The sequence below is a fragment of the Ranitomeya imitator genome, chromosome 3, assembly GCF_032444005.1.
Source record: "Ranitomeya imitator isolate aRanImi1 chromosome 3, aRanImi1.pri, whole genome shotgun sequence".
NCBI lineage: Eukaryota > Metazoa > Chordata > Amphibia > Anura > Dendrobatidae > Ranitomeya > Ranitomeya imitator.
Genome location: NC_091284.1, coordinates 681,217,866 through 681,239,587, shown reverse-complemented (window position 1 = coordinate 681,239,587; position 21,722 = coordinate 681,217,866). Strand labels below are relative to the sequence as shown.

The 21,722-nt window shown below is 45.5% G+C and overlaps 1 protein-coding gene across 2 annotated transcripts in view; it reads right to left on the bottom strand.

The window, feature by feature from the left end:
* The window catches only part of CTPS1 (CTP synthase 1), a 183,294-nt gene that overhangs the window by 125,125 nt on the left and 36,447 nt on the right, over nucleotides 1-21,722 (bottom strand). For both annotated transcript variants that reach the window (XM_069758427.1, XM_069758428.1), the window contains exon 5: nucleotides 10,277-10,393. In XM_069758427.1, coding sequence (XP_069614528.1) covers nucleotides 10,277-10,393 — 117 coding nt within the window. The remainder of the gene's footprint in view (nucleotides 1-10,276; nucleotides 10,394-21,722) is intronic.

The window sequence follows — 21,722 nt, the reverse complement described above, 5'->3', positions numbered from 1 at the left end:
CAGAGCAATTTGTAATATTTCACCTATGAAAATTGGTGAAATATTTCAATCCAGCCATGGCCGATGCTGTAATATCGTCCATGGCTGGAAACCGCCCCCTCCTCTGACTGACAGCGGCGATCTGCCGCCGCTGTCAGTCTTTCCTCCCCTTCGTTCTGTGCTCCTCTGCCTTCCCCTCCCCTCCATCCTGTCCAGCACGACCCGCTTCCCCCCCCCTTCGCTGTCAGATCCCACACCCTGTACCGCTGGAGTCCCGGGGACCCTCGCAGTGTCTGTCCGGCATCTAAGATGGGCGCATGCACAGTGCGCCCGCTGAATCGGCCGGCAGATTCATTACAGGTACATTTTGATCACTGTGATATAACCCATCACAGTGATTAAAAAAAAAAAAATAGTAAAGGGGGGTCTAGTTTCCAAATTGGTGTCATTTGTGGGGGAGCTCCAATGTTTATGCACCCAGGGGCTCACCAAACGCTGTTGGTGACCGCTAATGATTGGAGCTAATTTTTCATTCAAAAAGTCAAATGGCGCTCCTTCCCTTCCGAGCCTTGCCGTGTGCACAAACAGTGGTTTACCCCCACATATGAGGTATCTGTGTACTCAGGAGAAATTGCCCAACAAATTTTACGATCCATTTTATCCTGTTACCCATGTAAAAACAAAAAAATTGAGACAAAATTTTTTTTGTGAAAAAAAAAGTACTTTTCATTTTTACGGATCCATTTGTGAAGCACCTGGGGGTTCAAAGTGCTCACTATGCAGCTAGATAGATAAGCTCCTTGGGGGGTCTAGTTTCCAAAATGGGGTCACCTGTGGGGGAGCTCCAATCTTTAGGCACACAGGGGCTCTCCAAACACGACATGGTGTCCACTAAAGATTGGAGCCAATTTTTCATTCAAAAAGTTAAATGGCGCGCTTCTTTCCTTTCTTAGCCCTGTCGTGCGCCCAAACAGTGATTCCCCCCCCCCCCACATATGGGGTATCGGCGTACTCAGGACAAATTGGACAACAACTTTCGGGGTACAGTTTATCCTTTTACCCTTGGTAAAATAAAAAAATTGCTAAAATTCATTTGTGTGACTAAAAAGTTAAATGTTCATTTTTTCCTTCCATGTTGCTTCCGCTGAAGCACCTGAAGGATTAATAAACTTCTTGAATGTGGTTTTGAGCACCTTGAGGGGTGCAGTTTTTAGAATGGTGTCACTTTTGGGTATTTTCAGCCATATAGACCCCTCAAACTGACTTCAAATGTGAGGTGGTCCAAAAAATAAATAGTTTTGTAAATTTTGTTGTAAAAATGAGAAATTGCTGGTCAAATTTTAACCCTTATAACTTCCTAGCAAAAAAAAAAAAAAAAAACATTTTGTTTCCTAAATTATGCTGATGCAAAATTGACATGTGGGAAATGTTATTTATTAACTATTTTGTGTCACATAACTCTGGTTTAACATAAAAATTCAAAATTTGAAAATTTTCAAAATTTTTGCCAAATTTCCATTTTTTTCACAAATAAACGCAAAAATTATCGACCTAAATTTACCACTAAAAGCTCAATATGTCACGAAAAAATCTCGCTAGGATCCGTTGAAGCGTTTTTGAGTTATTACCTCAAAGGGACACTGGTCAGAATTACAAAAAATGGCCAGGTCATTTAGGTTAAAATAGGCTGGGTCAAGAAGGGGTTAAACTTGTATTTATAAACTCATATTTGATAGAAAAAAAATCATAAAGGTACAAAAGATAAAAACAGGATTTTTGGTTGCTTACCGTAAAATCTGTTTCTCGGAGCCTTCATTGGGGGACACAGGAACCATGGGGTATATGCTGCTGACACTATGCACAAAAAAAAGTTAGCTCCTCTGCAGTGTACACCCCGACTGGCATTATGCACATAACCACAAACATGAGAACAGTCATAGAACACAGAACAACAGAAACTGAATAATATGGGAGGGTGCAGTGTCCCCCAATGAAGGCTCCGAGAAACAGATTTTACGGTTAGCAACCAAAAATCCTGTTTTCTCTATCGCCTCTCATTGGGGGACACAGGAATCATGGGACGTCCCAAAGCAGTCCCTAGGGTGGGACTTCCATCAGGTCAGAGGACTCACCACTGCCGCCTGCAAGATCATTCTGCCTAGGCTGGCGTCTGCCGAAGCGTAGGTATGGACCTTGTAAAATTTGGCGAACGTGTGGACGGAAGACCAGGTTGCCGCTCTGCAAAGCTGTAGGGCGGACTGCCCGGGTAGAGTGAGCCTTTATCCCAGGAGGGGGCACTCTGTTCTTGACACGGTAAGCCTCCAAAATTGCCGTTCTGATCCAGCGAGCAATAGTCGCCTTGGAAGCTGGCAGGCCTCTACACGTGCCATCAGGAATGACGAAAAGAGAATCAGTCTTCCGGAAAGCAGCCGTTCTAGCCAGGTAGATCCTCACTGCCCTGACGAGGTCCAGCTTGTTCAACGATCGCTCCAGAGGACGAGTCGGAGCTGGACAAATGGAAGGTAGAACAATGTCCTCGTTGAAGTGGAAGGTGGAAACCACCTTAGGAAGGAAGCAAGGCGGAGGCCTGAGGACCACATTGTCCTGGTGGATAACCAAGAAAGGAGGTCGGCAAGAAAGGGTCGCCAACTCGGAAACGCGGCGGATAGAAGTGATGGCCACAAGAAAGGCCACCTTCCAAGATAGAACTGACAGGGAGACCTCCCTGAGAGGCTCAAAGAGGGGACCAGTCAGAACGTCCAGCACAAGATTTAAATCCCATGAATCCACAGGGGCCCTGTACGGAGGGAGAGCATGGGCTACTCCTTGAAGTAAGGTCTTAACCTGTAGCCGAGAAGATAAAGTCTTCTGAAAAAGGATGGAGAGCGCAGAAACCTGGCCCTTTAGGGAACTAAGAGCAAGGCCCGAATCCAGTCCTACCTGAAGGAAAGCCAAAATGGAAGGCAGGGAAAAGGAAACGCGGTTGGACTTGCACCAACGGAAGTAAGCCTTCCAGGTACGATAATAGATCCTGGAAGACGATGCTTCCTGGCCTGGATCATAGTGTGAATCACCTGGTCCGAAAGGCCGGACGTTCTTAGATTTGTGGTCTCATCAGCCACGCCGATAAACTGAGCGACCGAGAATTCGGGTGGCAGATCGGACCCTGGGACAGCAGATCGGGTCTGTCTGGAAGGCACCAGGCGGCGTCCGCGAACCAAGATCTCCTGGGCCAATCCGGGGTGATCAGAATGACCGGCACCCCTTCCGCCTTGATCTTTTTCAAAAGCTTGGGAAGCAAGTTAAGGGGTGGGAACAGATGGGGGAGCATAAACTGCGACCAAGGAATGGCCAGAGCATCGACGCCCACTGCGAGAGGGTCGCGTGATCTGGAGACGAACCGAGGAACCTAACTGTTCATTCGGGACACCGTGAGGTCCACGTTAGGAGTCCCCCATCGAAGACAAATCTGATGAAAGACCTACTGATGCAAGGACCATTCCCCTGCCGCGAGACCTTCGCGGCTGAGGAAGTCACCCAATTGTCCACGCCGGGGATATGAACCGCGGATATCACCGGTACCGTTGCCTCTGCCCAGAGGAGGATCTTGGATACCTCGGCCAAGGAGCTCTGAGTCCCCCCTGATGTTTGACATGCCACCGCCGTGGCATTGTCCGTCTAGATTCGGATAGGTAAACCCTTGAGAATCCTTTCCCAGTGACAAAGGGAGAGAAAGATGGCCCGAATCTCAAGGACGTTGATCGGCAGAGAAGACTCCTGCGCCGACCAACGACCCTGAACAGTCAGGTGACGAAACACCGCACCCCAGCCAAGAAGGCTGGCATCCGTCGTCACTACCTGCCAGTAAACTGGAAGGGAGGACCTGCCCTAGGAGATGAGAGGTGACGTCAGCCACCAGTTGAGTGACCGTTTGACCCGGGGAGAGAGTCGAATCGGACAATCCAGGGAGAAGACAGACCGGTCCCACTGTGACAGGATGGCCTGCTGATGAGGTCATGAATGAAATTGGGTGAAGGGAATCGCTTCCAATGTTGCAACCATCCTCCCCAGAACCTTCATGGCCAATCGAAAGGAGGGAAACCGAGGACCCTGGAGCAAGCGTACGTTCCGACGAAGGATGGATCTCTTGTCTTCGGGAAGGAAGACTTTGGTCTGACGAGTGTCGAAGAGCATGCCCAGAAAGACAAGGCGCTGGGAAGGAACAAGACAGGATTTCTTCCTGTTGAGAAGCCACCCGAAACGGGTTAAAGTGTTGAGGACGATGGACAGGCTCTCGTGAGCCTGAGAAAAGGACAAAGCCTTGATGAGGAGGTCGTTGAGGTACGGAAAAGTACCAGTCCCCTGACCCTCAAGATGGCTATCAGCACCGCCATGATCTTCGTGAAAACCCTGGGAGTGGTTGCGAGACTGAACGGCAGGGCGACGAACTGAAAATGGTCCTGGAGCACCTCAAAGCGCAGGAATCGGTGATGTCCCGGGAATATCGGGGCATGAAGGTAGGCGTCCTGAATATCTATGCAACACAGGAATTCCTGGGCCTCCATGGAAGCAATTACTGAACGAAGGGATTCCATCCTGAAGGATCTCAGACGAACTCTTGTTCAGCAATTTGAGATCCAGAATGGGACAAACCTTGCCGTCTTTTTTCGATATCACAAAAAGATTCGAATAGAAACCTGTGAACCATTCTTTTTCTGGAACGGGAACGATTACCCCGGACTCAAGGAGAGAAGTGATGGCTGCAAAGAAACCCGGAACCAGAGCGGGGTCTCTTGGAGGGCGGGACTCGAAGAAACGATCCCGGGGCCGTGAAATGAACTCAATTTTGTATCCTGAGGATACCACTTACGTGACCCATGTGTCCTCCACTGAGGAGATCCAGACGTCCCTGAAGAAAAAGAAAAAAAGAAAAAGAGGGCCGCCCAGCTTGGGAGGTGCGCTGGAGTCTTGCCGTGAGTCATGCCGAGGTGGGTCTTCCAGTCCTAGATCGGGAAGATCTACCTTGGGAGTAGCGGAGACGCCAGGAAGGAGTGGGGCTAAAGGATACCGACTTCTTCTCTTGATGTGCCTGCGGCCTCTGCTGCTGCTGTGAAAAGGAGTTTGACGCCGCAAAGCGACGAAAAGGCCGAAAGGGCCGGAATTGCCGCCTAGGAGGAGGCTGGCGAGGCTTGGTCTGGGGAAGAAGGGAGCTTGTGCCCCCCGGTAGCATCCTGAAAAGGCAGACTGGTAAGGGACTTTTTTGATGACAAATCCGCCTGCCAGGCCTTGAGCCAGATGGCACGACGGATGGCAACCACATTACTAGATGCCTGAGCGGCACAAGACGCGGCGTCCAGGGAAGCAGAGACCAAGTATTCCCCAGCGTGAGAAATCTGGGTGGCAAGTTCCGCCAGCTGTTCTGGTGGAGTTCCGGCCAGAATGCCCCAATGGAGTAGTTTGGCCCATTTGGATATAGACTTCGAAACCCAGGTGGAAGCAAAGGTCAGGCACACGGCAGAAGCGGCCGCTTCGAAGGCCAACTTAGCAAAAGACTCTGAATTTATCATTGGAATCTTTCAGAGACGCTCCACCCGACAGCGGGAGGACTGTTGGTGGAAAGTCTAGAAACTGGCTGATCCACAGATGGAGAAGTCCAGTTGTCGATGAGAGCCGAGGAAAAAGGATGTAAGACACCAAGGCGCTTTCCTCTTTGAAAAACGTCTGGTCAGATTCTCCCTTTCTCTGGTCAGAACCTGATCGAACTCAGGAGGAGGAGCAAAAACCTTGGAAGGTGTCTAAGGGAAACCGCCTGGTCTGCAGGTTCCGTAGCGGAATCTTTGATGCCACAGGTCTTATTAATTGCTCCGATGAGACTCTGAACCATATCCCTCATGCTAGCGATTTGGTTCGAATCCAGCTCCAAATTATCCTCTGAAGGCGCATCAGAGAAAGCTTCGCCTGACTCCGGTGAGGAGGATTGGGGAGAAGCCGATCGCAGAGAAGGACAGTGTGGTGAGATGGAACGGGAAGAGGACTCAGACCGGCGTTCCCGTCTGGATCTTTTACGGCCTATAATGGGAGGCTCGGACGGAGGTTCCTGCGACCCGCTGGCTACTGCGGAAGTCTGCAGGGGCAACCTATCCAGCACAGACACAATGGTCTGGGACACCCGTGTTACATCCGCTATCGATTGTGACAAAACGGAAGCCCAGCCCGGGGAGGGGGTATCACTCAAGCGGAGCAGCAGGGGGATCCTGGGCGGTGGGAACAATCGGGTTGATGTAGGCCTGACAGAAGGGAGAGGACTGATCTGAGGGAAGCCTGCAGTCACAAGACGAACACACAAAGTGTTTGAGTAAGGCAGAGGAAGTAGAGGAAGAAGTAGGAGGTCGAACGCGACCTCCCTTAGAATTAGACATGGTGAACGAACCCGAGTAATGTCAGAAGGTTAGGGGAAAGGAGGGCTGAGTAGAGTTAGTCTGCAGTGCAGAGCTACTCACGGCATACGATTCGGCATCCACTGCACAGCGTGGAAGATGCTCCTCAAGAGTCAGAGACCGCTTTAGGATCCGGAGCTAGATGCGGGAAACAGCAGGGAGATGGTGTCTGAAAGGTAGCCGGGGACGCCAGGATTCACGCTCTTGGAGAGGCGATCGTGGTGCTGAAATGCTTCCTGAAGGGGCACAAGAGTGGTGGGCGGAGCTAAACCGCCTGTAGGGGAGCACCAAGATAGCGCCGGTGGGCAGGCTATGACAGTCGGGCGGGAGAAAAGCCCGCCCGAGAGAAGAGGAAGTGGGTGGAGTTGGCACCAGAAGAGTAGGCCCGAGCAGAAGCCGGGGCCTAAAGTTGAGGCCGGCGGCCGCCGGAGAGGGCCGCGGCGCCGGGAGAAGAAGCGGTGCAGCTGCCGCGCCGGAAAAAAGGACAGTGCGGCCGCCGGAAATAAAGGGAGCAGCGCTGCTGCCTGCAAAGGCAACTGTGCCGAGGCATAAGGCAGAGCAGCCGCAGCCGGGATGGAAGAGACTCGGCTGCCTGCAAAGGCTGCCGCGCTGGAAAGAAGACAGTGCGGCCGGCGGCAAGGAGCAGTGCGAGAAGGGGCGCAGCTGCCTGCAAAGGCTGTCTGCAGCTGAGATTCCTGCGGCCTATGTAACAGTGACGACCGGGTTTAAGGTAACCTTCACCCTACATTAACGCCTATAGAGCGACCTCCCTGCCTAATCTGGGACGGGTGGGGAAATACTCACCTCACACATCCCACGTTGTCTGTTACTAACCTTAATCCAAGGAGCTGTACGTCCTTGTCTCCTCCAACCAACAGGCTCTGGTGGGCGAGTGGGTGGGGGACGGAGCTAGGACCGGACTTCTAAGCACGCTTGTGTGCTAGGATCATGGTCCTGCTGAGGGATCTATGAGGATACGGGGTGCCAGTACACGCCGTACTCATAGTCCGTATTGTGGGACTACAGGTGTGACACTTCACCCTGTATCCCTTCTGGAAAAACCTGAAAGAAAAAAAACGCTAATTGAGGTAGATAAGGGTCTAATGAAAGACCCGTGTCCACCTCCTACTGACACTAAGCTAAACTGAAGTGCATAATGCCAGTCGGTGGGGTGTACACTGCAGAGGAGGAGCTAACGTTTTTGTGCATAGTGTCAGCCTCCTAGTGGCAGCAGCATACACCCCATGGTTCCTGTGTCCCCCAATGAGAGGCGATGAAGAAAAAAATATTGGACAGGAAAGAAAAAAGAAAAAAAATCAGCAATAAGAAATTAGAATTATCTGTCTCCAAAAGCAGCCCTGAACCTTAACTGCTCACTCAGAGGTCCATGAGTGACGTACATATTCTACCCTCTATAGTCTATGGAGCCAGTCACATGTCCTTGATTTCGTTGACCGTGTGTCATGGGGACATATGTTGTTTTTGTTTTTTGTTTTTTTATTAAACTCATGAATCAAATTACCCCCCAAAATTTTTGTTTAATTCACAGACCAATATTATTGAAATCCACCGCACTCCCTGTGTGTGGAATATCTTAGAAACAAAAGGATTTTTCGAAACTTGCTAATTTATACAAGTGAAAAACAGAAATCAATCAAATGTGACAGATCAAATACTAGGCACTTATTGAACAATTGTACAAGCGACTCAATGTGATTGACGTTTCGACCCTCCCGGGTCTTACTCTAAAGTCGCACTTAATCCAGGATTTATGAGTGGCTCTTATGGTAAAGAGGATGTTGTCCCTGTAGTGTCAAGGGGCTGGGGAGAATGATAGTGACGTTAGCAGCCTGTGATGGATAGACAGTTACATAAAGGCCCAACATATGTCCAAAAGTAATAGTGATTTACCAGGTGCAGTCTCTTTGATACCAAGTATGGCCTAATAGTTGATTTTTCTCTGAGTGTGACCTTGTTGAGGAATAGCAGCGGTGCATCAGCATCTTGCTGCTGTTTGCATATGCGATTTAAATAGAAAGTTGGTATGTCACTGGAGACAACCTTTTTTGCAGGTGCCAGCGTATCAGCCTTAAATTACTGGTAAGTTGTATGTGGTTTAATGGATTTGCCAGTTCTGGATAAAGCCTTGTAGAGGGGTAACAGCGGCGCATCTGCGTCTTGCTGGTGGACATGTAGGCTTAATACCCTTAATACCACCCCAAGGTGCTCCAAACCACATTCAAGAAGTTTATTAACCCCTTCACAAGAACTAAAGCAATGTGGAAGAAAAAAATAATAATAAAATATATATATATATATATATATATATATATATATATATATATATATATATATATATATATATATATATATATATATATATATATATATATATATATATATATATATATATATATATATATATATATATATATTTTTTTTTTTTTTTTTTTTTTTTTTAACAAAAAAATTAAATTTAGGCCCAAACACTTTATTTTTACAAGTGTTAGGCTACGTTCACATTTGCGTTGTTGGGCTCAGCGTCGTCGACGCATGCGTCATGCGCCCCTATCTTTAACATGGGGGCGCATGGACATGCGCCGTAAGCGTTGTAATGCGTTTTACGACGCATGCGTCATTTTGACGCACAAGACAGGGCGCAGACGACGCTACTTGTAGCATTTTCCCTGCGACAAATTTCCTGATCTTTATTATCTTATGACAACGCATGCGTCACAAAACGCTGCGTTGTGTATATGCGTTGTGGGTTGCGTCGCCGACGCTGCGCCCAACAACGCAAATGTGAACGTAGCCCAACAAGAGAAAATGGACCACAAAATATATTGTGCAATTTCTCCTGAGTATACAGATACCCCGTATGTGAGAAAGCCAGTTTGGGCACATGGCAGGGCTCAGAAAGGAGGGAGCACTATTTGACCTTTTTGAATGCAAAATTGGATGGAATCAATGGAGGGCACCATGTCGCGTTTGGAGACCTCCGGATGCACCTGAACAGTGGAAACCCCCTCAGCCCCCCGCCCTATCCCCAATCCCAGCCCTACCTCCAACCTCAACCCCCAGCTCCAATCCTAACCCTAGCCCCAATTACAACCCTAGCCCCAATCACAACCCTAGCGCCAACCCCAACTCTAGCCCCAACCCCAACTCTAGCCCCAACTGAAAATTTTGATCACTGTGATAAAATGAACCAATAGGAAAAATCATCTATTGATGTCGGGTGCCAGCCAACAGATCTCAAAGGGGGCATTGCGCATGTGCCCGCCATTTCTTCCAAGAAGACGCCAAGAAACAGAGCTGTAGGGACCAGGGGGGGGAGGGCTTGGGGGACCTCCATTTCCTTCTCCTTTGGTATGCTAGATCATATCAGAGGAGAGAGAAATAAAAGGAAATCTGACTTTTTGTGGCTGCCGTTATTTGGTGAATAACGGTGATTGCAACACTGGAGACAGTAAAAAGTGACCTGAATCATGTTCTCTGGTAGCGGACACCCCAGAGATTTTCCGACGCTGGGGGTGGGGGAGCCATCTACTTATTTCTAAGCTTCGTTAAAAAGCAGCACTGAGGAATAAGTAGCCTTAACTGCCGCTGTAAAACGGCATATCAGCAGGCGTTAAGGGGTTAACACTAAGAAATGGCACAAACAAGCCAGACCATGAAACCATCATTTATGCAACAAACCCAGAGGGGTTTGTCATTTAGAACCAAAACATCCTGGTCAATAAAGGAGTTACATCAAAGAATACAAATACACAAGTAATAAAAGCAAGTCATTTCATATGGGTCTCAAAAACAAAGTCCTGCCTGCCCATCAGTGCAGACAATTGCGGCTTGGGTCTTACCTGAGGTACAAGACTAACATGTATATTACAAAAGTTCTCTCTTTGAGCTTTGAATTGGAACTGACGAAAAGCTTCTACGAAGGGCATACTTTCAATGTCACCCACGGTTCCTCCTAGCTAGAAGATAAAAAACACAAGTATGAGGGGCAAATTATCACATCTGTAAATCTTTTAGCAAATAGCTGCAAATGCAATCAAAGCCTGATTTAACCCCTTCATGACCCAGCCTATTTTGACCTTAATGACCTGGCCATTTTTTGCAATTCTGACCAGTGTCCCTTTATGAGGTAGATACATTTTTAGAATTGAGAGTCCTCAGTGGTTGATACCTTTTAATGGCTAACTGAAAAGATGGTAACAAATTGCAAGCTTTCGAGACTACACAGGTCTGTTCATCAGGCAAAGACTAAAACAAATTCTGAAGAATCAGAATTTCTTTTAGTCTATGCCTGATGAAGAGACCTGTGTAGTCTCAAAAGCTTGCAATTTGTTACCATCTTTTCAGTTAGCCATTAAAAGGTATCAACCACTGAGGACTCTCAAATCTAAATATTTTTCTATCTACTGGCTAACACGGTACCAAGATATATATCTATCCTGTACCTTTATGAGGTAACTCAAAAATGCGTCAACGGATCCTAGCGATTTGGAGATTGTTTTTTTCGTGACATATTGGGCTTCATGTTAGTAGTACATTTAGGTCGATAATTTTTGCGTTTACTTGTGAAAAAAACCCCAAATATGGCGAAAATTTTGAAAATTTCGCAATTCTCAAATTTTGCATTTTTATTCTGTTAAACGAGAGAGTTATGTGACACAAAATAGTTAAACAACATTACCCACATTTTTTTTTAATCCTAATAAGATCCCAAATATATCATTGTGTCAAAATAACTATATTCAAATCCAACAATTCAATCTTTCACTCGCCAAAAAATGCAAAAAAGACTGAAAGCACAATGTTTTTAACAATATTAATATAGTAATGTTTATTAATAATTTACAAAATGAAACAATAATAAAATAAAAATCTCCCATGTAAAAGAACGGAAATTAACAACATGGCCACAACGAAAAGAACACCTGAATATATCATTCGCTCACTATACAACACTGCCTGTATTGTTGAATGTTACTTTAAGCTGGACATCAATTATCTATTATGCATCCAGCCTCTTAGGCTACTTTCACACTAGCGTTAACTGCAATCCGTCACAATGCGTCGTTTTGCAGAAAAAAACACATCCTGCAAAAGTGCTTGCAGGATGCATTTTTTCCCCATAGACTTGTATTGATGACGCATTGCGACGGATTGCCACACGTCGCATCCGTCGTGCGACGTGTGGCAATCCGTCGCAATGGGTCGGTGTCGGTGGGGTGTATGCTGCAGAGGAGGAGCTAGCTTTTTTATTTACGTAGTGTCAGCCTCCTAGTGGCAGCAGCATACACCTCATGGTTTCCTGTGTCCCCCAATGAAGGCTCCGAGAAACAGATTTTACGGTAAGCAACCACAAATCCTTTTTTTTTTGCTAGAAGTTATTGAGGTTAATATTTGACCAGAGATTTCTTAATTTTACAACAAAATTTACAAAACCATTTTTTTTTTTTTTTTTTAGGGACCACCTCACATTTGAAGTCAGTTTGAGGGGTCTATATGGCTGAAAATACCCAAAAGTGACACCATTCTAAAAACTGCACCCCTCAAGGTGCTCAAAACCACATTCAAGAAGTTTATTAACCTTTTAGGTGTTTCACAGCAGCAGAAGCAACATGGAAGGAAAAAATGAACATTCAAAAATGATCTTTTAGCAGCAATTTTTTTATTTTACCAATGGTAAAAGGAGAAACTGGAGCCCGAAAGCTGTCCAATTTATCCTGAGTACGCCGATACCCTATAACACAACAGGGCTCGGAAGGGAAGGAGCGCCATTTGACTTTTTGAAAGAAAAATTGGCTTTAATCTTTATCGGATACCATGTCATGTTTGGAGAGCCCCTGTGTGCCTAAACATTGGAGCTCTCCCACAAGTGACCCCATTTTGGAAACTAGACCCACTAAGGAACTTATCTAGCTGCATAGTGAGCACTTTGAACCCCCGGTGCTTCACAAATTAATCTGCAGAAATGAAAAAGTGCTTTTGTCTTATTTTTTTTTTTTTTTTTTTTTTCTTCCACAAAAAAATTATTTTAGCCTCAATTTTATCATTTTCACATGGGCTACAGGATAAAATGGATCGTAAAATTTGTTAGGCATTTTCTCCCGAGTACACCGATACCTCATGTGTGGGTAAACCACTGTTTGGGTGCATGGCAGTGCTCGGAAAGGAAGGAGCGCCATTTGACTTTTTGAATGAATAATTAGCTCCAATCGTTAGCGGACACCATGTCGCGTTTGGAGAGCCCCTGTGTGCCTAAACATTGGAGCTCCCCCACAAGTGACCCCCATTTTGGAAACTAGACCTCACAATGAACTAAACTAGATGTGTGGTGAACACTTTGAACCCCCAAGTGCTTCACAGAAGTTTATAACGCAGAGCCGTGAAAATAAAAAAAATAATTTTTCCTCAAATTTTTTAGCCCGCAATTTTTTATTTTCACAAGGGTAACAGGAGAAATTGGACCCCAAAAGTTGTTGTCCAGTTTGTCCTGAGTATACCGATACCCCATACGTGGGGGTAAACCACTGTTTGGGCACACGTCGGGGCTCAGAAGGGAAGTAGTGACGTTCTGAAATGCAGACTTTGATGGAATGGTCTGCAGGTGTCACGTTGCGTTTGCAGAGCCCCTGATGTGCCTAAACAGAAGAACATCGGGGCTCGGAAGGGAGGGAGCACTATTTGACTTTTTGAACGCAAGATTGGCTGGAATCAATGGTGGCGCCATGTCGCGTTTGGGACCCCCTGATGTGCCCAAACAGTGGAAACCCTTCAATTCTAACTCCAACACTAACCCCAACACACTCCTAACCCTAATCCCAACCATAACCCTAACCCCAACACACCGCTAACCCTAATCTTATCCCCAATTCCAACCCCAACCCTAATCCCAACCATAACTAATTCCAACCCTAACCCTAAGAATATATGCCCACATTGCGGATTCGTGTGCAGATTTTTCCGCACAGTTTTTGAAAAATCCACAGGTAAAAAATGCACTGCGTTTTACCTGCGGATTTACCGCGGATTTCCTGCGTTTTTTTGTATGGATTTCACCTGCGGTTTTACACCTGCGGATTCCTATTGAGGAGCAGGTGTAAAGCGCTGCGGAATCCGCACAAAGAATTGACATGCTGCAGAAAATACAACTCAGCTTTTCCGCACCATGAGCACAGCAGATTTGTTTTTCCATAGGTTTACAGGTCCTTCTCAAAAAATTAGCATATAGTGTTAAATTTCATTATTTACCATAATGTAATGATTACAATTAAACTTTCATATATTATAGATTCATTATCCACCAACTGAAATTTGTCAGGTCTTTTATTGTTTAAATACTGATGATTTTGGCATACAACTCCTGATAACCCAAAAAACCTGTCTCAATAAATTAGCATATCAAGAAAAGGTTCTCTAAACGACCTATTACCCTAATCTTCTGAATCAACTAATTAACTCTAAACACATGCAAAAGATACCTGAGGCTTTTATAAACTCCCTGCCTGGTTCATTACTCAAAACCCCCATCATGGGTAAGACTAGCGACCTGACAGATGTCAAGAAGGCCATCATTGACACCCTCAAGCAAGAGGGTAAGACCCAGAAAGAAATTTCTCAACAAATAGGCTGTTCCCAGAGTGCTGTATCAAGGCACCTCAATGGTAAGTCTGTTGGAAGGAAACAATGTGGCAGAAAACGCTGTACAACGAGAAGAGGAGACCGGACCCTGAGGAAGATTGTGGAGAAGGACCGATTCCAGACCTTGGGGAACCTGAGGAAGCAGTGGACTGAGTCTGGTGTGGAAACATCCAGAGCCACCGTGCACAGGCGTGTGCAGGAAATGGGCTACAGGTGCCGAAATGGGCTACAGAGAAGCAGCACTGGACTGTTGCTAAGTGGTCCCAAGTACTTTTTTCTGATGAAAGCAAATTTTGCATGTCATTCGGAAATCAAGGTGCCAGAGTCTGGAGGAAGACTGGGGAGAAGGAAATGCCAAAATGCCTGAAGTCCAGTGTCAAGTACCCACAGTCAGTGATGGTGTGGGGTGCCATGTCAGCTGCTGGTGTTGGTCCACTGTGTTTCATCAAGGGCAGGGTCAATGCAGCTAGCTATCAGGAGATTTTGGAGCACTTCATGCTTCCATCGGCTGAAATGCTTTATGGAGATGAAGATTTCATTTTTCAGCACGACCTGGCACCTGCTCACAGTGCCAAAACCACTGGTAAATGGTTTACTGACCATGGTATTACTGTGCTCAATTGGCCTGCCAACTCTCCTGACCTGAACCCCATAGAGAATCTGTGGGATATTGTGAAGAGAAAGTTGAGAGACGCAAGACCCAACACTCTGGATGAGCTTAAGGCCGCTATTGAAGCATCCTGGGCCTCCATAACATCTCAGCAGTGTCACAGGCTGATTGCCTCCATGCCACGCCGCATTGAAGCAGTCATTTCTGCCAAAGGATTCCCGACCAAGTATTGAGTGCATAACTGAACATTATTATTTGTTGGTTTTTTTGTTTGTTATTAAAAAACACTTTTATTTGATTGGATGGGTGAAATATGCTAATTTATTGAGACAGGTTTTTTGGGTTATCAGGAGTTGTATGCCAAAATCATCAGTATTAAAACAATAAAAGACCTGACAAATTTCAGTTGGTGGATAATGAATCTATAATATATGAAAGTTTAATTGTAATCATTACATTATGGTAAATAATGAAATTTAACACTATATGCTAATTTTTTGAGAAGGACCTGTACATGGTTCTGTACACCGCACGGAAAACTGCTGCGAATCCGCAGCCAAATCCGCACCGTGTGCACATACCCTAATTCCAACCCTAATTCTAACCCTAAGGCTTCTTTCACACTTGCATCGTGTGACGTACATCGCAATCCGTCGTTTTGGGGAAAAAACGGATCCTGCAAATGTGCCTGCAGGATGTGTTTTTTTCCCATAGACTTGTATGGACGACGGATCGCGACGTGTGGCCACACGTCACGTCCGTTGTGCACTGGATCCGTCGTGTTTTGGCGGACCGTCAAGAAAAAAAAAAAAACGTTCAAGGGAACATTTTTTTCGTACGTCGCGTCCGCCATTTTCTACCGCGCATGCGTGGCCGGACCTCCGCCCCGGACTTCAGAATGGGCAGCGGATGCGTTGAAAAACTGCATCCGCTGCACGTCGTGCACAAATTTTACAACGTGCGTCGGTACATCGCGCCGATGCTTAGCGACGGAGCCGTACCGACGCAAGTGTTAAAGAAGCCTAACCATAGCTCTAACCCCAACCATAGCTCTAACCCTAACCTTACTGGAAAAATAAAAAAAAAAAATATATAATTTCTTTATTTTATAATGTTCCCTACCTATGGGGGTGATAAGGGGGGGGGGGGGTTCTAGTTACTTTTTTTTTTATTTTGATCACTGTTATAGGATGTATCTGTCCCTGCTGCACTCCTCCTCCCTCCGCACCCCCCCCCCCCCCTATCCTGTCTGGCGCTGGACAGGACGTGGGGGGCGGAAGGGAGAGGAGTGCAGCGGGGACAGAACGGAGGAGTAGGAAAGGCTGGCGGGGCGATTACGGGGATTGTATCAAAACGGTAGCAAGTCGCCTAGTAACATAACTTGGGTCCCTGTTCCTACACCATGTCGCACTCAGATAGGACAACTAAAATTATTATAGTCAACTGCGCAGTCGGCACAAACACCTGAATCCCTGAAGGTAGGGGGAATTCAGACATAAGCTTTGACAGGGGCCACTGAACTTGGGAAAAAACACTATCTGAACCCAAGAGATAAGACACCAGAGATGTCGGTCTCCCTTCGATTAGTAATCACTCCAGCGCATTTATTTTACTCACTTACATAATAAAGATTATTATTATTATCATCATCAATTCCACAGCACTTTACATACCCCATCATTACAGTCTCCCACATCAGGACTTACAAGTTCAATTCCCTATCAGTAGGTCTTTGGGAAACCCACGCAAACACGGGGAGAACATCTATAATATAACGCTGGGAGCGTCACTCTGTCCAAAGCCTTTATAGACTTCGCAAGCGCAGTCTGGGCCTCACAGAGTGACGCTCCCAGGAGATCGCGGTATGTGTAAACACTGAACGCACACCGCGATCTCCAACAGAGAAGCAGGGACTGCCAGGAGGGTAAGTATGAGCTATATTCACCTGGCCCCGTTCCACCGCTGCGCGCCGCCATCTTCCCGGTCGGTAACCACCGCTTAATGCGCGCCGGCGCCGCCCTCTGGCTGACCAGTCACAGCCAGAGGACCGGGAAGATGGCGGCGCGCAGCGGTGGAACGGGGCCAGGTGAATATAGTTAGTGCTGGGGGGCCTGAGCTGGCGGCGATACCGGCACCTGACCCCCACAGCGCACCGGTGTCCCCGCCCGCTCAGCCCCCCAGCACTCGGCGCCCAGCGACCATAGGCGAATATATATATATATATATATATATATATATATATATATATATATATATATATATATATATATATATATATATATATATATATATATATATATATATATATATTGCAGCAGCATACGGGGCATATACAATGGAGCATCTTATGGGGCCATAAACCATAAAGGAGCAGTGTACAGGTCATACAAAATGGAGCATCTTATGGGGCCATAAACCATAATGGGGCAGTGTACGGGGGCATATACAATGGAGCATCTTATGGGGCCATAAACCACAATGGAGCATCTTATGGGGCCATAAACCATAATGGAGCATCTTATGGGGCCATAAACCATAATGGAGCAGTGTACGGGGGCATATAGTATGGAGCATCTTATGGGGGCCATAAACCTTTATGGAACAGCGTACGGGGCATACACTATGGAGCATTTTTTTTTTTTTTTTTTTTTTAAACATAAATTTTTATTTATTTACAAATTGTGTCAAGCATTACATCTTATTGACATTAAATTCTTAATTAACACAACGTTATGGGGATTAGGGAAGGGAAGAGGATGGGGGAAACGGTGACATTACAATAACTATCCAATCACATTCTCTATATGCAAATCTGCAAAGTTATTTAACCCCTTTCTGCCATTAGACGTACTATTGCGTCCATGTGGGGTGGGCTTTACTTCCCAAGGACGCAATAGTACGTCATATGCGATCGGCAGCGCTCACGGGGGGAGCGCCGCCGATCGCGGCCGGGTGTCAGCTGTTTATCGCAGCTGACATCCGGCACTATGTGCCAGGAGCGGTCACGGACCGCCCCCGGCACATTAACCCCCGGCACACCGCGATCAAAGATGATCGCGATGTGCCGGCGGTACAGGGAAGCACCGCGCAGGGAGGGGGCTCCCTGCGGGCTTCCCTGAGCCCCCCGCAGCAACACGATGTGATCGCGTTGCTGCGAGGGTCTCACCTCCCTCCCTGCTCCCTCCAGCCCCGGATCCAAGATGGCCGCGGATCCGGGTCCTGCAGGGAGGGAGGTGGCTTCACAGAGCCTGCTCAGAGCAGGCACTGTGAAGCATGCAGCGCTGCATGTCAGATCAGTGATCTGACAGAGTGCTGTGCAAACTGTCAGATCACTGATCTGTGATGTCCCCCCCTGGGACAAAGTAAAAAAGTAAATAAAAAAAATTTCAAATGTGTAAAAAAAATTAAAAAAAATATTCCAAAATAATGAAAAAAAAATAAAAATATTATTCCCATAAATACATTTCTTTATCTAAATAAAAAAAAAAAAAACAATAAAAGTACACATATTTAGTATCGCCGCGTCCGTAACGGCCCGACCTATAAAACTGGCCCACTAGTTAACCCCTTCAGTAAACACCGTAAGAAAAAAAAAAAAAAAAAACGAGGCAAAAAAACAACGCTTTATTATCATACCGCCGAACAAAAAGTGGAATAACACGCGATCAAAAAGACAGATATAACTAACCATGGTACCGCTGAAAACGTCATCTTGTCCCGCAAAAAACGAGCCGCCATACAGCATCATCAGCAAAAAAATAAAAAAGTTATAGTCCTGAGAATAAAGTGATGCAAAAATAATTATTTTTTCTATAAAATAGTTTTTATCGTATAAAAGCGCCAAAACACAAAAAAATGATATAAATGAGGTATCGCTGTAATCGTACTGACCCGAAGAATAAAACTGCTTCATCAATTTTACCAAACGCGGAACGGTATAAACGCCTCCCCCAAAAGAAATTCATGAATAGCTGGTTTTTTGTCATTCTGCCTCACAAAAATCGGAATAAAAAGCGATCAAAAAATGTCACGTGCCCGAAAATGTTACCAATAAAAACATCAACTCGTCCCGCAAAAAACAAGACCTCACATGACTCTGTGGACCAAAATATAGAAAAATTATAGCTCTCAAAATGTGGTAACACAAAAAATATTTTTTGCAATAAAAAGCGTCTTTCAGTGTGTGACGGCTGCCAATCATAAAAATCCGCTAAAAAACCCGCTATAAAAGTAAATCAAACCCCCCTTCATCACCCCCTTAGTTAGGGAAAAATTTAAAAAATGTATTTATTTCCATTTTCCCATTAGGGCTAGGGCTAGGGTTAGGGCTAGGGTTAGGGCTAGGGCTAGGGTTAGGGCTAGGGTTAGGGTTAGGGTTAGGGCTAGGGCTACAGTTTGGGTTGGGGCTAAAGTTACAGTTAGGGTTTAGATTACATTTACGGTTGGGAATAGGGTTGGGATTAGGGTTAGGGGTGTGTCAGGGTTAGAGGTGTGGTTAGGGTTACTGTTGGGATTAGGGTTAGGGATGTGTTTGGATTAGGGTTTCAGTTATAATTGGGGGGTTTCCACTGTTTAGGCACATCAGGGGCTCTCCAAACGCGACATGGCGTCCGATCTCAATTCCAGCCAATTCTGCGTTGAAAAAGTAAAACAGTGCTTCTTCCCTTCCGAGCTCTCCCGTGTGCCCAAACAGGGGTTTACCCCAACATATGGGGTATCAGCGTACTCAGGACAAATAGGACAACAACTTTTGGGGTCCAATTTCTCCTGTTACCCTTGGGAAAATACAAAACTCGGGGCTAAAACATATTTTTTGTGGGAAAAAAAAAGATTTTTTATTTTCACGGCTCTGCGTTATAAACTGTAGTGAAACACTTGGGGGTTCAAAGTTCTCACAACACATCTAGATTAGTTCCCTGGGGGGTCTAGTTTCCAATATGGGGTCACTTGTGGGGGGTTTCTACTGTTTAGGTACATTAGGGGTTCTGCAAACGCAATGTGACGTCTGCAGACCATTCCATCTAAGTCTGCATTCCAAATGGCGCTCCTTCCCTTCCGAGCTCTGCCATGCGCTCAAACGGTGGTTTCCCCCAACATACGGGGTATCAGCGTACTCAGGACAAATTGGACAACAACTTTTGGGGTCGAATTTCTCCTCTTACCCTCGGGAAAATACAAAACTGGGGGCTAAAAAATAATTTTGGGGGGAAAGATTTTTTTTTTTTAATTTTCACGGCTCTGCGTTACAAACTGTAGTGAAACACTTGGGGGTTCAAAGCTATCACAACACATCTAGATGAGTTCCTTAGGGGGTCTAGTTTCCAAAATGGTGTCACTTGTGGGAGGTTTCTACTGTTTAGGTACATTAGGGGCTCTGCAAATGCAATGTGACACCTGCAGACCATTCCATCTAAGTCCTCATTCCAAATGGAGCTCCTTCCCTTCCGAGCCCTCCCATGCGCCCAAACAGTGGTTCCCCCCACATATGGGGTATCAGCGCACTCAGGACAAATTGGACAACAAATTGTGGGGTCGAATTTCTCCTGTTTCCCTCGGGAAAATACAAAACTGGGGGCTAAAAAATAATTTTTGTGGGAAACAATTTTTGTTTTATTTTTACGGCTCTCCATTATAAACTTCTGTGAAGCCCTTGGTGGGTCAAAGCGCTCAGCACACATCTAGATAAGTTCCTAAGGGGGTCTACTTTCCAAAATGGTGTCACTTGTGGGGGGTTTCTACTGTTTAGGTACATTAGGGGCTCTGCAAACGCAATGTGACACCTGCAGACCATTCCATCTAAGTCTGCATTCAAATGGCACTCCTTCCCTTCTGAGCCCTCCCATGTGCCCAAACAGTGGTTTACCCCCACATGTGGGGTATTGGCATACTCAGGACAAATTGTACAACAATGTTTGGGGTCCATTTTCTCCTGTTACCCTTGGTAAAATAAAACAAATTGGAGCTGAATTAAATTTTTTGTGAAAAAAAGTTAAATGTTCATTTTTATTTAAACATTCAAAAAATTCCTGTAAAGCACCAGAAGGGTTAATAAACTTCTTGAATATGGTTTTGAGCACCTTGAGGGGTGTAGTTTTTAGAATGGTGTCACACTTGGGTATTTTCTATCATATAGACCCCTCAAAATGACTTCAAATGAGATGTGGTCCCTAAAATAAAATGGTGTTGTAGAAATGAGAAATTGCTGGTCAACTTTTAACCCTTATAACTCCCTAACAAAAAAAAATTTTGTTTCCAAAATTGTGCTGATGTAAAGTAGACATGTGGGAAATGTTATTTATTAAGTATTTTGTGTGACATATCTCTGTGATTTAATTGCATAAAAATTCAAAGTTGGAAAATTGCGAAATTTTCATAATTTTCGCCAAATTTCCGTTTTTTTCACAAATAAACGCAGGTACTATCAAATAATTTTTACCATTGTCATGAAGTACAATATGTCACGAGAAAACAATGTCAGAATCACCAGGATCCATTGAAGCGTTCCAGAGTTATAACCTCATAAAGGGACAGTGGTCAGAATTGTAAAAATTGGCCCGGTCATTAACGTGCAAACCACCCTTGGGGGTAAAGGGGTTAAGAACGGTATTTAAACGGAAAGATAACCAATTGTTCCATTTTTTCTGAAATTGAGCTATATTATTATTAGATGTAGTGATTATTTTTTCTGATAGGCAATTTTCGTTGATCAGTGATACGACCTCGGGCAGTGAGGGGCACTTGGAGTTTTTCCAGTAACTAGCAATTTTGATTCTTGTTGCTACAATAATATGTACAATCACTGTACGGAACTCATAGGGAAACGAGTCCAAATCAATAGCGAGTAACGCCTGCTGTGCATTAAGATTCACCGGTATACCACAAATCTGGAACATCAGATGATCTATGGCTTCCCACAGACGTCTAATTCTGTCACAACTCCACCATATATGTAGCATGTCTGCACAGGGGTCTCCACACCTCCAGCACGTGTCTGGGGAACTGCGGAACATCCTAGACAATCTACAGGGAGTGAAATACCACCG